Raw genomic sequence first — 12,944 nt, 5'->3', positions numbered from 1 at the left:
TAGGACATAGCAAATGTGAATTTCTACAGTAAATTTCTATATGAATATATAAAGTGAAAAAAGACGCTACCCTCCCTCAACCCATGCCCTTCACTCTTATTTCATTCCACATTTCATGGTACCACAGAAAACACTAAGGGGCGCCTCGGTGGCTCAGTTGTTTAAGTCTGCCTTTGGCCCAGGTCATGATCCCAGGGTCCTGGGATCGAGTCCCATGTCGGGCTCCCTGCTCAGTGGGGAGCCTGCTTCTCCCTCTGCCCCTCCCCACTGCTTGTGAGCTTTCTCTAACAAAAATCTTAAAAAAAAAAAAAAAAAAAAACCCAAAAAACCAAAAAAACACTAAGTTCCTGGGTTGAGCTATTTTGTTCTACCTATTTTATAAAGATGATTTTTTTCCCTCATGATACAGAAAAAATTTTAATTTAGTGTATTACTTCTGTAGTCTCATAGTACCTAATGTTCAATAAATCCTTTATTATATGGAACGAAGAATATGTGCTCGGTCTTCCAGCTTTACAATATTCCAAAGTCAATTCTGTAATTCTGTTCACTTCACCCTCATTTCTGTGCCACTCCTTTTGTCGGCGGGGAAATAATGTAACACACACTGGAGGGGAATCAGACCCGGGTGTTTAGGGCGTGACACGAGCTGAGAAACCCTGCAGCATCCTGGCTCAGTCTCCTCACTGGTGGAAGAGGGGTAACAACCTTCTTAACACAATTTATTCTGTAATACTAAAGTTAAGAGTTTAGTCAGTGTTATGGGAAGTGTGAGCCGTGGACCAAGCCAGTACCCAAATTATTAATATCTGTCCATCACTAAGTACAGAGAATTTTTAGAAACTTACAGTGATGTGACATTGCCCTGACATCCAAAAGCAGAATTCTACACCAACATTTTGTTATGAAAGTGTCCACACAGAAAAACTGAAAGAAAGGTTTGTAGTGGTTTGAAAAATCATTTAACCAATCTCAGTCCTTTATCGAACGTGAAGAAATCATAAGTTAAAACACATAACAACTGCCTTTGTTCTGACATATACCTCCAGCCTAGATTCTACAAATGACATTTTAGTCTAGCATTTCTCTCACATATCCATCTACACCTCCATCAATCCAAATTATTTTTGTTATGCAATTCAGAATACGTCAAACACATGATTTTTATTTTACAAAATAATCCACAATGGATTGGAAAACAAACACTGGCCCCTTCACTGCAGGTACAGTATCTCAGCAAACTTTTGAGAAGACTGGTGATATACTAATGTTGACACAGAAAATTGAGAAAGAATATTTCTAAAAACCGGGTGCACAGGTGGCTCAGTCGGTTAAGTGTCTGCCTTCGGCTCAGGTCATGATTCTGGAGTCCCGGGATCGAGCCCCGCATCGGGCTTCCTGCTCAGCGGGGAGTCTTCTTCTCCCTCTGCTCCTTATCCTGCTCTTGCTTTCACTCAAATAAAATCCTAAAAAATATTTCTAAAAACCAAGTTGCTTTATTTTCTACAATACTGTCAAGATACCTGAGAATGAGCTACTACCCTTTCATATTCTAGGTGTCTAAAACATGACTCTTAAGGATACCAAGTTATTTACTCTTGACAAGCAAGGAGCCTACAGCAGAGAAATGAAGTTCCTTACAGCAGAGAAATGAAGTTCCAAAATGAAAATGAAATAAAATTCTGAAAAGTCAATCTTCAAAGCAAACATCCTGCTAAGTCAAAGAAAAATGAGCCCCCAAATCACTGAACTACAACCTCCCTGGCATCTAATGGCTCTCAATAAATATTTGTTGAATCAATTTCTGTAGTTTATACCTTGTAGTTATTTGTTTTTCCACCAGATGGCAACTATGCATGGAACAACAATGTTGGTTTTTAATCCCAGCATTGGGTTTTCAGCATAGTGAGGGACTTCAAAGGTACAAATCCAAGAGCCCTTTCAGAACTTGGATTGCTCTGGGGCGCCTGGGTGGCTCCATGGGTTTAAGTGTCTGACTCTTGATTTCGGCTCTGGTCATGATCTCAAGGTCGTGGATTGGAGTTTTGTGTTGGGCTCACATTCAGTGGGGAGTCTGAGGATTCTCTGCCTCTGCCTTATCCCTTGTTTCCTAGTAGCAATACTTCCCCTATAGTAGTCCTGTTCTCACAGACTTCTATCCCCTGTAATACCAAAGAAAATGTAAGTTCTTCCAAGGCCATTCTTAGAATTTTTAATGGCAGCTAACCTGGTGTTCAACCTTCCAGGTTAACCACTGCTCAAGTGACAGGCCCCCTTACTAAGCTGGTGGCTCTCCACACATGCTGCAATTCCCACATATGTGTTCCAGTGCAGAGCCTGCATTCTTTCCAGGTCTTTGGTTCCATTGTTCATCTTCTTAGTGAAGCCTCCTCCATTTAAAACTGCAACTCTGCCTCTGACAGTTCCTGCCCTGTTTTCAGTTTTTTTCTCCACAGCACTTACAACCATTTAAAGTATTACATTTGTACTATAACTTAATCCCACCAGAAAGCAAGTTCCATTAGAGCAATGGGATCTGTATGGTTCACCCTTGTACTTCCAGGTCGATCAACATCGGCTGAATGAGTGAAATCATCAGTGAATTTGCCATTGGAGTAAGATCTCACCATTAACACGAAAAGGAGTAATTCTAGCTACAGCAGCAGCAGTGCTATGAACACAGAAGATGCCATGCACCTTCAGGTGGCCTGCTTAGACGTAGTTCAGCTACATTTTTATGGACACTAGGTCTCCCTCATTTGTGAAGCTGGGTTTATGAACCCAAACCTAGGAATTTATATAATTCCCTTCTGCATTTCATCTATTGTCCTCTGTTTTAATATTTTCAGACCTTTACTAAATAGGTGGTATTAGGAACCATCTTCATCCAGTGTGGGCTGCCCAACCTAGTGCGTGGACTGCCCTAAGCTCTTTCTGCTTTTGGGGTTTTTTCTAACTTTCTACTTTGGAACTCATATGCTTTCTCACAAATCCCTTCGCAGTGTAATAGTGACGGCAGAGAAACCAGAACTGGGAGAGGAAAGGAATAAGCATTTATATGCACAAGTCATGCACAAATCAGAGAAGCTGGGCACATGAAATATGCCTAAATGTGTCTCTTAATGTAACAATAGCAACTTTTATCTGTGTACTGCTTTAAGATGCACAATTATCTTCACTTATACTTTTTCATTCTGATTCCATCTATGTGATACATTCTTTATTGAACATAAACTGACTTTGAGACCCAGCAGAGGTTCCTAAACTTGAATGTTCATCAAAATCATCTGGAGGACTTGTTAAAACAGGTATCTGCCCCCCCTCCACCACACTCCTCAATTTTCCGACTCCGTAAGCTCTGCAGTGGGGCCTGAGAATCTGCATTTCCAACAATTTCAAGCGATGCTGCCACTACTGGCCTGAGGGCTGCTGTTCTGAGATGTTCTGCCTTGGGGAAAGGACACACATACAGGTCATCTGATGTAAAAGCATAGTGGTCTTTTCCACAGGCAACTGTGCTTATCACTGAACTTTCAAATGGAATGACAATTATTAGGAGGGAATTATAAAAATTATTTAACACTCTCAACCTGCAAAGGAAAAAAAAGGCTACACAGAGCCCCTCCCCCAACGAATTCATTTTTTACACAAGAGATCAATTCCAGAATCAGTACTTCCTAATTGTAAGCAGGCTTTCCCCTGGAGCTCAACTTTCCCTTCTCAGATACATCCTGCCCACACCCTCACCCACCCACACTCCTTTATCACTAATTACATTGAGATTTCACCAGTTACCACTATTCTACCCTCCCACTAGCACTCCCAATACCTTTTAGCTGGGAGTTTTTTTCTAAGGCCCAATCCTCTAAGTCCTCTAAACAGGACTCATCTAACACTCTCTCCTTAAACGCTAGCTTTTCAAGCTAACTATAGTGTAGTGGTAAAGACCAGGAGCTGTGAAACCAGATCAAGGTCAAACATAGATCCTGCCACATAACAGCTGCTTAACACTGGGCAAATTGGTTAGCCTCTGTGGGTCTCTACTTTTCTCATCTAAAGAATGGGATACTAATAGTGCACACCTCAGTTACTGTTAGGATTCATTAAGTTTCTACCTTTTAAGTCCTTGTTATACTGAAATTGGTATTACCACTACCACCCCCTCACCATCCTTTTTTGAGAGAGAAACTCATACAGCACTGCACATGGGAATACTATAAAATCAAGGAATCCAAAATAATATTAAATTTTACATTTCAGTAAATCATTAATATAAAAGTCAATGGTGGGTTGATTTGCTAGTAAATCACAATTGAGTACTTAGCATACATCATGCCTTTTGCTATGTTTTCACTTACCTCATTGAATTTGTATAGACCTATACTTTCAGATGTGTAGTGAACATTACCATAAATTCCTTGGATTCCTCAAATCCAGCATACTCAAAATTTGAACTCCTCTTCCACCCCAAACCTGCTTCGCCTATTTTTCTACCTCACTGAATGGCATCCTCATCATCACCTAGTGCCCCAGCCAGAAATCCAGGAGTCATCCTTGAGCCTTCCTTAACCCTTCCCGACCCTAACCCTTCCATTCTGTATCCACTGTGTTGCTACACTGGAGATAAACAGAAGATGAAGGTTATGGGTATAGACAAGTTTTGAAATCAGTGATACCCTGGTCATTAAAAAATGAGGCAGAAAATACAAATGAGCAAATGAAATCAAAGAACATAACCTTGAAGGTGACCCATGTTATACTCTTCTCACCTGATTCACCTACTACTGCTTTTATTCATATTTTGTCTTTATCACTCCTGGATTATTACAACAGCCTCTGGAATTCCTGGTCTTCGAGTTCCTTAACCAAAGTTCTATAGGACACCAACTTCCTTATAAAACCCTGTTGTTAGAACAGACTCTTAAGTAGAGAGAACAATCTGAGTTGCTAGAGGGGAGATGGGCCAGGGGATGGGTTAAATGGGCGATGGGGATTAAGAAGTGCACTTGTGATGAGCAGCACTGGGTGTTGTACATAGGTGATGAATCACTGACTTCTACACTTGAAACTAATAATACACTGTATGTTAACTGGAATTTAAATAAAAACTTGTAAAAGAAAAATATTAGGAATCCACGATTTATCAGGGTTATTTTAAATTCTTGTATTTTTTTTTGCCTGAATTACCAATAAACATCTTTCTTTGGGGAAAGAAAGAATTATTGTTCATATCATTCCCAAATGGTAGCTCCATTTCAAATGTTATTTCCTTCTAAGTATCCCTTGCTTCTCTAGTTGAAATCCATTCTTTCATATTCCCAGAAGCCTTTATCAATTACTATTCATGAAATATCACCATTTATGATGTTTAGATTTCTACCTCAATATTTTGAGTAAAGTGAAAACAAGTCAATGTGAAAGAAGCAAAAGGTGAAATTGAGAACTTGATTAATGTAAAGGCTCTTTGGGACAGCCTTAGGGTAGCAGTTCTCAATCCTGTCTGCACATTGGAATCAACTGGGTAACTAAAAAAAATTCTGATGCCTGAGTCCCAGAGTACAGGTCCTGGGTGCAGCCTGGGCACTGAGAATTTTAAAAGCTTTCCAAGGGATTCTGATGTGCAGCCAAGGCCGAGAAATACTGATCAATGAGAAATTTTAAAAAAGGAGTTAAGAGAATAAAGAATTTTTATTTATTTTTTTAAAGATTTTATTTATTTATTTGATAGAGAGACAGACAGAAGAGCACAAGCAGAGGGAATGGCAGAGGGAGAGGGAGAAGCAGGCTCTGCACTGAGCAGGGAGCCTGATGCGGGACTCGATCCCAGGACCCTGGGATCATGACCTGAACCAAAGGCAGATGCTTAACCATCTGAGCCACCTAGGTGCCCGAGAATAAAGAATTTTTAAATGGAAGTAAACATCTGGTGAAAATCAACAGCGAGGACTCAGGACCAACAAATGGTCCTGTAAAGAAGTCTAGAAGGCAAGGAATTCAGGGGCACGTGGTAGAGTAAAGCAAATGGCTTACAGTTGGTTCTAGGCTGCAGCTGGAAAAGAGATGGGCTGAGAAAGAATGGGTGCAGGAAACCCTGCTTGGAGTGACAACAAAGAGCAAACAGTGGAAATGCTCTTAGTTGGGAAATTTTCAAAAATGACAAAAGCTGATGTGTGACAACAATGTTGTGTTACTGAATTGAGAGATGAACATTCAGATGTAGAGAAGTTTTGAAATCAGGACTACCCTGGTCATCAACAATGAGGAAAATTCATGTCAGCAGCTGAAGTCATAAAGGAACACTGTATCTTGGAGGTCTAAGATGACAGTACAATTGTGAAGACAGGTGTTATGCTTATAGATGGTCTATGAAAAAGGGAGGTTTTGGTGGCGGGATGTGATGAAGAGCTTTGACACCTGTGCGCACAGGGAGCCACTCATCTCAGGTGCATCATTCCCTCCTCTGCCAAAAAAAAGTTCTTATAGTTTAGAAAAACAGGCATATACTAAGATATTTCTGTGTTGGTTATTACAATAACACATAATCCTTATTCTTCATCACTAAGCACTAAACATTTAAAACATGCACTAAATACAAAGCTAAATAAACTCTAAAATCCAGAAACTGGCGCCCATAGTAAATGATGGAGTAAAGAATATGGAGTCACCATGATTCCTTCACACAGTAGCAATATGTGAATGCTTACTCTTTTTACATCAGTGTTTCTCCAAATTCTGATCCTTTCCCCTCACTGGATTCCTGTGTGCTACTTCAAAAACCAGTAAGTTTGTAAAAGGAGAAAACACTAACCATACACTAAACTTAAATACCATCAGAAATGCCAGATTCCAAGCTCATTAAACCCTTGGAAATACTCACACTATGGTAAATATTATGGCTGACCAACATCTCTCTATAGTACAATTGCCTTATAGTAAGTCTATAATAAGAGACAGGGATACAATTAGTTTAGGGTGTCCTGTAAGACAAGGAAATGTATAGATAAAATCACCTACTGCATCACCCAATCAGTTGCCAAGTTCTTTAGAATCCTTTTCACTTCAATAAATATTAAATCTAATTTATCCCAGTAATGAATTTAAAAAGTTGCATTTTTATAAGGAACATCAACCCCCTATTAGAGATGAGTGTGGGTAATCAAACTACTGGAGAATGCAAAAATACATACAAAGAAGAAATGCAAGGGAAATCCATCATGACATTGGTATTAGGGGCAGAATACTTCATATTATAGTGCCATGCCATTATGACAAAATTTATTTACAACACTATGAAAAGAGAAAATGATGTAACCCAAAAAGTAGGTAAAATTCTACTACAATGAATACCTTACATTTGACATAGCAGTCTTATTTCCAGGTCCTGGTTATTAAATTGAGACTAAAAGTGGTTTATTGATCTCTTTACAACACTCTAAAGACAAAAACTAAAACTGTGTTGTTCTGACATAAGAAAAAGCAATGGAAAGCACTTAGTCCACTGCCTGCTACATGGTCGGCACTCAGGGTTGACAGTTCCCGAGCTCACTGACCCGAACATAGGTTCTAACACCCTTCAAAGGGCATCCACTGAAAATTCTCTGGGTTAAATGTTCATATTAACAAGACACTGAATTATAAAAGTGAGTCAGTGTTAATTTCATACACATAAGTCAGGTTTTAGGTTGACGACGAAGAATGAAGAAAAGAAACAAAGCCAATGGGGGTGCAGAGAAGGACTGAAAGAGAAGGCAAGAGCAGTGTTAGTGTGAAGAGCAAACAACAAATTCCTCAAGTTCTGGGTCTGTCATGCAACATGCCCCCCAGGTTAATTTGCTAGGATGACACAGAATGGTAATGATTCTAGAACCTGGATTCAGGGGCTGCCAGCCCTGCCTAATACGTTTACTTCCATAGCTCCAATCAATCTCTTGGGCAGCTGGTAGAAGCCCCCCTAGCTACCCCCATGAGCTACTAGCCCTAGGGGCAGAGATGCCAACAGTGGCCAGTCTGAGAAAGTCAACTTATCCTGGTTTAGCCTCAGCTCCTACTAGGTGTGGCCCCTCAAAGGGTCCTCAGGGTCCTGTCTTTTCAATGTGATCCTTAGTACCTCAGAATATAACTTTATTCTCCCAGATAAATTGAGAAAGATCCTCAAAATAGTGTTCCTGCTAAATCCTCCACAGTATGGGTGCTCTACGGTTCTTTCAAAGAGCATCTCCTTTGATTAAGTTAGAACCAACTATTGCCCTTCCATCTGTCTCTGAATTCCAATGTTAGCCCTGAACTCAAGAAACCACTCCTAAGAGATCTCTCTCTAGTGTTGCACAAGAACCAAAACCCCACTATCAGCTCAGGAGAGTTCAAAGGTCCTTGTTAAAATTATGCATGCTAAACTGAAATAAGGGATTCTGGGCTAAAAAAAAATCATAGTTTTCCATTTTGTCAAGGTGATTTAGGGTGAAATTTTCAGGATTAACTTCCCATTATTGTGTATGATTGGGATAAACTGCCCAGTTTTTCATATTAACACATATTTACATAATGAATAAAATACTGATTCATTCCTTCACTCCAAAAGTATTTGAGTGCCCAGCACTGTGCTAGATCCTGGGAATACAGTGAACAAAATAAACACAATCCCAAGATGTCATAATAAATCACATTGTGATATCTATCTCCAAAATAACCTAGCATATTTTAAATATTTAATGGCAAAACAAACTGGGTAGTATGGTGGAACAAATGGGGAAAAAACTAAACAGAGGATTTATCATTTAAATCTTTCTACAAATTATGAACATGTATTAATTATATGCAATACTGGGCACGGAATTATTTAAAAGAGCTAGTGTTTTTCTTTTAAAATTGCTATCATTATGCATATACAAATCACGTTAAAAGGTACTAATAGCTTGAAAAGGACTGCTTGTCAAGAGTAACAGTAATAAAATTCCAAACAGCAAAATTTTCATGCTAAGAATGAAAAAACACAGCACAATGACTTCAAAAGTAGTATATTGTACTATATATAATCTCAAAAAAGTACTCTTCCTAGCACGTAAAAGATAGTTTTTCTTTTCCAAACTTAACTGATGGTTTCTGTAGAAGGAACATGCAAATATATTAACAATTTTCTTACCAAAATAGAGCCCAATATATGTACAAACATTTAGGGGGAAAAAAGTTTGTCCTTGATTTTAACATGCACCTGTATGTAGAAACAGCCATATATACTCACAGGAATGACAGACACTGACAAACAGTTAACATTTAGCAAAGGCAAAAAAAGAAACAAAAAATCCTGCTAGGCCCTTTTTCTGCTTGACAAAGAATGGAGACAGTTACCAAAGTAACAGAAAGCGACACAAAAACCACACTTCAAACCAACCAACTGCTTGTCAGTATTAGGACTTGAGTTGACAAACAGGTTTAATCCAGTTCCTCAAAGGTCATGCTGTCAAGGTGAAGGATGAACATCTCCCGCTACTGCATGAGGCTGGCTGTCATTCTGAGGACAGGGTTCCTCCTCCGCCACCACAGGGGTCACTTTGTCTGACCCTCCTGCAAGAGGAAGTTCATTGTTTGTCCCCTCTTCACTAGGGGGGTTACCAGACAATTCATTCGACATGAGAACTTGCAAAGATTCTGTTCCATCTTCAACATCCACCTGAATGCCCAAAGCTTTAAGAATGTCACATTTGCACATAGGACAGGTCCCATGGGCCAGAATCCAGGGGTCGATGCAATTCTTGTGGAAAAAGTGTTTACAAGTGAGAATACGCACTGTATCATTAGGCTTATAGAGTTCAAAGCAAACTACGCAGCTATCTCCATTCGGACTGATTTCCTCGTCCCCCTCCTTCAGCACCCGAAGCTGAAGCTGGCCAAAGGCTTTCTTGAGATCGGTCGTTAACCGTTGCCATCTCCGGTTCTGAATCCTGGCTACCCAAAGTCTCCAAATATGATAAAAGATGAAATATGCTAAAGTAGCAGTTGTGACAATCACAAAAGACACAAAATAGTGATTCATCCAGATGATGTGTTTTCTCCCCACCTCAACTATGACTGTGACGTGAACTCCCTTCTGAATTAAGTGCAAAATCTCCATGCCCTTTAGGTTACCGATCATCACCACAACGATGTCTTCAAATGCCTGATGAGACATGGGAAAAACCTGATTACCAGTTCCTGGAAAGTTGTAGATGATCACTCCACTGGCTCCCTTCTCAATAGCTACTTTAATTTTCTGCGTGAAGGTACAACCTCCCCGTTCAACAAGCGCGAGCCAGGTCTCGGAGTTCTTTGATCTTCTGAAACTGGTATTGGGATTACACGCATTTTGAGTTTTCCCCTCTGGTGGCACTACAACTCCTGCCACTCTCTTCAAAGTGGAGCTTCTTCCAAACACGCCGGTTTCCCCCAACTCTGACAACATGCGATTCCCAACGTGAAAGGATATGTTCATGTAAGCAGTCCAAACAGCACTAGCTCTGCAACAGTTCTGACTAAGAAGCCAAAGAAAACTAAATTTCATAAGCCAGGAAGATGCAGTGTTGTTTCCATGAGTGCCAATCCTGAGTAGACTCATCTCTCTCTTCACCTAGAGACTGAAGTACCAACCCAACAAAATTATGTGGCTTCCACATCTGTTGAAAATCAATTCAGAACAATAACATGAGAAAAATCTTCTGGGTAAAAACAAGTTTCACTGTCTTCCAGCATGTTTTTCTAAGAAATTCTTAAAGATGTCTTATGAGGTTCAGATGTTTTATTAGAGAGAGAAAGAGAAACACTTTAGATTGAAAAAAAAAAAAAATCCCAGTCTCACTAATGTAAACTCCAGATACTGTATACAGTTGGGTAATGTGATTATGACATAAAAGATAACAGCCAATTAGAGGAGAGCTTTGAGCCCGCTGGAAACTTACTGGCCTGAATGCTTCAAATACTGTTAGGGGTGATTTCTAGATTGTAAAATCAATTCAATCCTTGAGCTGCATGTTAACAGGTATCATTTTAAACAAAAAATTAAATATAAAATCCATACAACACATGCACATACAAAACTTGAAAGCATATGCAAGAAAGCCACAGAATTATCATTTTTCTTGACAATAAATCAAGGAAATGTGTAACAAAATGGCGAGTTTTAAATAATTAGAAATTAGTACTGTGAATAATTATGTGGGAAAAGCAGTGAGCTCTGTAGTACCACTTTTAACTCACATTTGGTCACGGTGCAAATTTTTTATTTATCATGTAAACCATTGTACTAAATTTATTTAATAATTGCTTGCTCAGGTTGGTTGATTCAGTCTGGTTTTGATTTGGATTTTTAAAAGGAGGATTTTGATTTCTAAATCCTGTTAGATTACTTCAGCTTCACTTCTTCACTCTTACATTGACTCTCCATAGGGATGACAGCGGTAAAGAACATTAATCTCTTTTCTCTGCAGATCTTGGCATCTGCTACTGATCTAACAATATTTTGAGGGAAGAAAGGAAGAGTAGGAGGAAAAAAATTATATGTAGCAGTCTTAGTTTAGCATAATTCATTTTAAACAAAAAGGCAGCTACTGATTTTTAAAAAGAAAAATGTCAAGGTCCCCATTTAGAGTTAACCACCAACAGCAGTGTTAAAGGTCATAGATGCTTTGAGCAAAACCTCTGCCAAAAATCAACAAACATCCCTGGTGAACCCACCCTCTCCACATGCGTGCGTGCACACACACACCCTGTCATCAGCTCTGCCTTTATTATTTTTTTTTTATGTTTTATTTATTTATTTGACAGAGAGACAGCGAGAGAGGGAACACAAGCAGGGGGAGTGGGAGAGGGAGAAGCAGGCTTCCCGCGGAGCGGGGAGCCCGATGCGGGGCTCGATCCCAGGAGCCTGGGATCATACCTGAGCCGAAGGCAGACGCTTAACGACTGAGCCACCCAGGCGCCCCAGCTCTGCCTTTATTTTTGCTACACTTACATCAATGTCACAAAATGACTTGAGACCAAAGCGACTTGTGAACTAACAAACGTGGCCAACCCCTGGTGCTGCCATATACCTTCTTGAGGGTATCTCTCAGTGATTCTCATATACTAGCTAGGAAACCAAGAACTTTGACCTTAAACACAAAGGTCTGACCTTTACACAGAGGATGCTAAGAGACTGTTTTGGTTAGGTCTTACCAGGACTAAGGGAGCTAGTTCTTTTTATGAAATGTGAATCAAAATAATTTGAGGCAGGAAAGGAAGAGAAAAAGGCCCTATAGGCCCAACCAAAGCAGCATAAAAAGAAAATATTACCGTGTAAATTATAGCTCACGATGGTCCATTCTCTTTCCCAAAGGCCATTAATCTGATTTTATTTCCATACAACCCATTCTTGAAAGTGTGTAGTACATAGTGTGTAGACTCAAAGTGTCATCTAAGTTGGGTATCAATGGTTTAGCATTTCACCCACAAATATTTTAGTCAAAACCAGAACTCAAATCTTTCAGCCTCTCATTGTTACACACAGGTGTTTGTGTTTATCTACTCAAAAAGAGAAGCAAAATGAGGCAAGAGATACAATTTGTAAAGGCAAAATTAAACAAAATTTCAGCTCCATTCTAGATCTATATCAAAATGCCCAGAGATACACTCATCACGATGTTAAGAAAACAAAAGCATTTACTACGGTCACTTCTAGAAGGGAAATCTGCCACCATAGCTAATTCACTATGCTAGGATTTAAAGGGCTGTAGCAAACAAAAGTGATTTTTTTGTGATGCTGCCCTAAACAAAGCCTATAATAATTTAAAATATTTTAGTTATATAACCAGAGGTGCTATCATCTAAAATAATTACCTAGAACACATTACTTAGTAACTTTGGAAACCAGATTTCCTGGTATTAATTAACCATGGAGAATTAAATCAAGATCTAATTCTATAATGAAATTTATTTAA

General features: G+C 39.3%; 2 protein-coding genes across 18 annotated transcripts in view; both read right to left on the bottom strand.

The window, feature by feature from the left end:
- CADPS2 (calcium dependent secretion activator 2) overlaps positions 1-12,944 on the bottom strand; it is a 520,372-nt gene that overhangs the window by 340,908 nt on the left and 166,520 nt on the right. The gene's annotated exons all lie outside the window — the stretch shown is intronic.
- Positions 5,927-11,485, bottom strand: RNF133 (ring finger protein 133). Its single transcript, XM_032401683.1, has one exon. The coding sequence runs from the start codon at positions 10,586-10,588 to the stop codon at positions 9,458-9,460; it is 1,131 nt and encodes a 376-aa protein (XP_032257574.1). The 5' UTR covers positions 10,589-11,485; the 3' UTR covers positions 5,927-9,457.

The sequence above is a fragment of the Phoca vitulina genome, unplaced genomic scaffold, assembly GCF_004348235.1.
Source record: "Phoca vitulina isolate PV1807 unplaced genomic scaffold, GSC_HSeal_1.0 scaffold4, whole genome shotgun sequence".
NCBI classification, from domain to species: domain Eukaryota; kingdom Metazoa; phylum Chordata; class Mammalia; order Carnivora; family Phocidae; genus Phoca; species Phoca vitulina.
This window is presented reverse-complemented; position numbering and strand designations above follow the sequence as displayed.

What these genes read in the sequence shown, in the direction of transcription:
- RNF133 (XM_032401683.1), bottom strand. Translation starts at nt 10,588, where the DNA reads ATGAGTCTACTCAGGATTGGCACTCATGGAAACAACACTGCATCTTCC.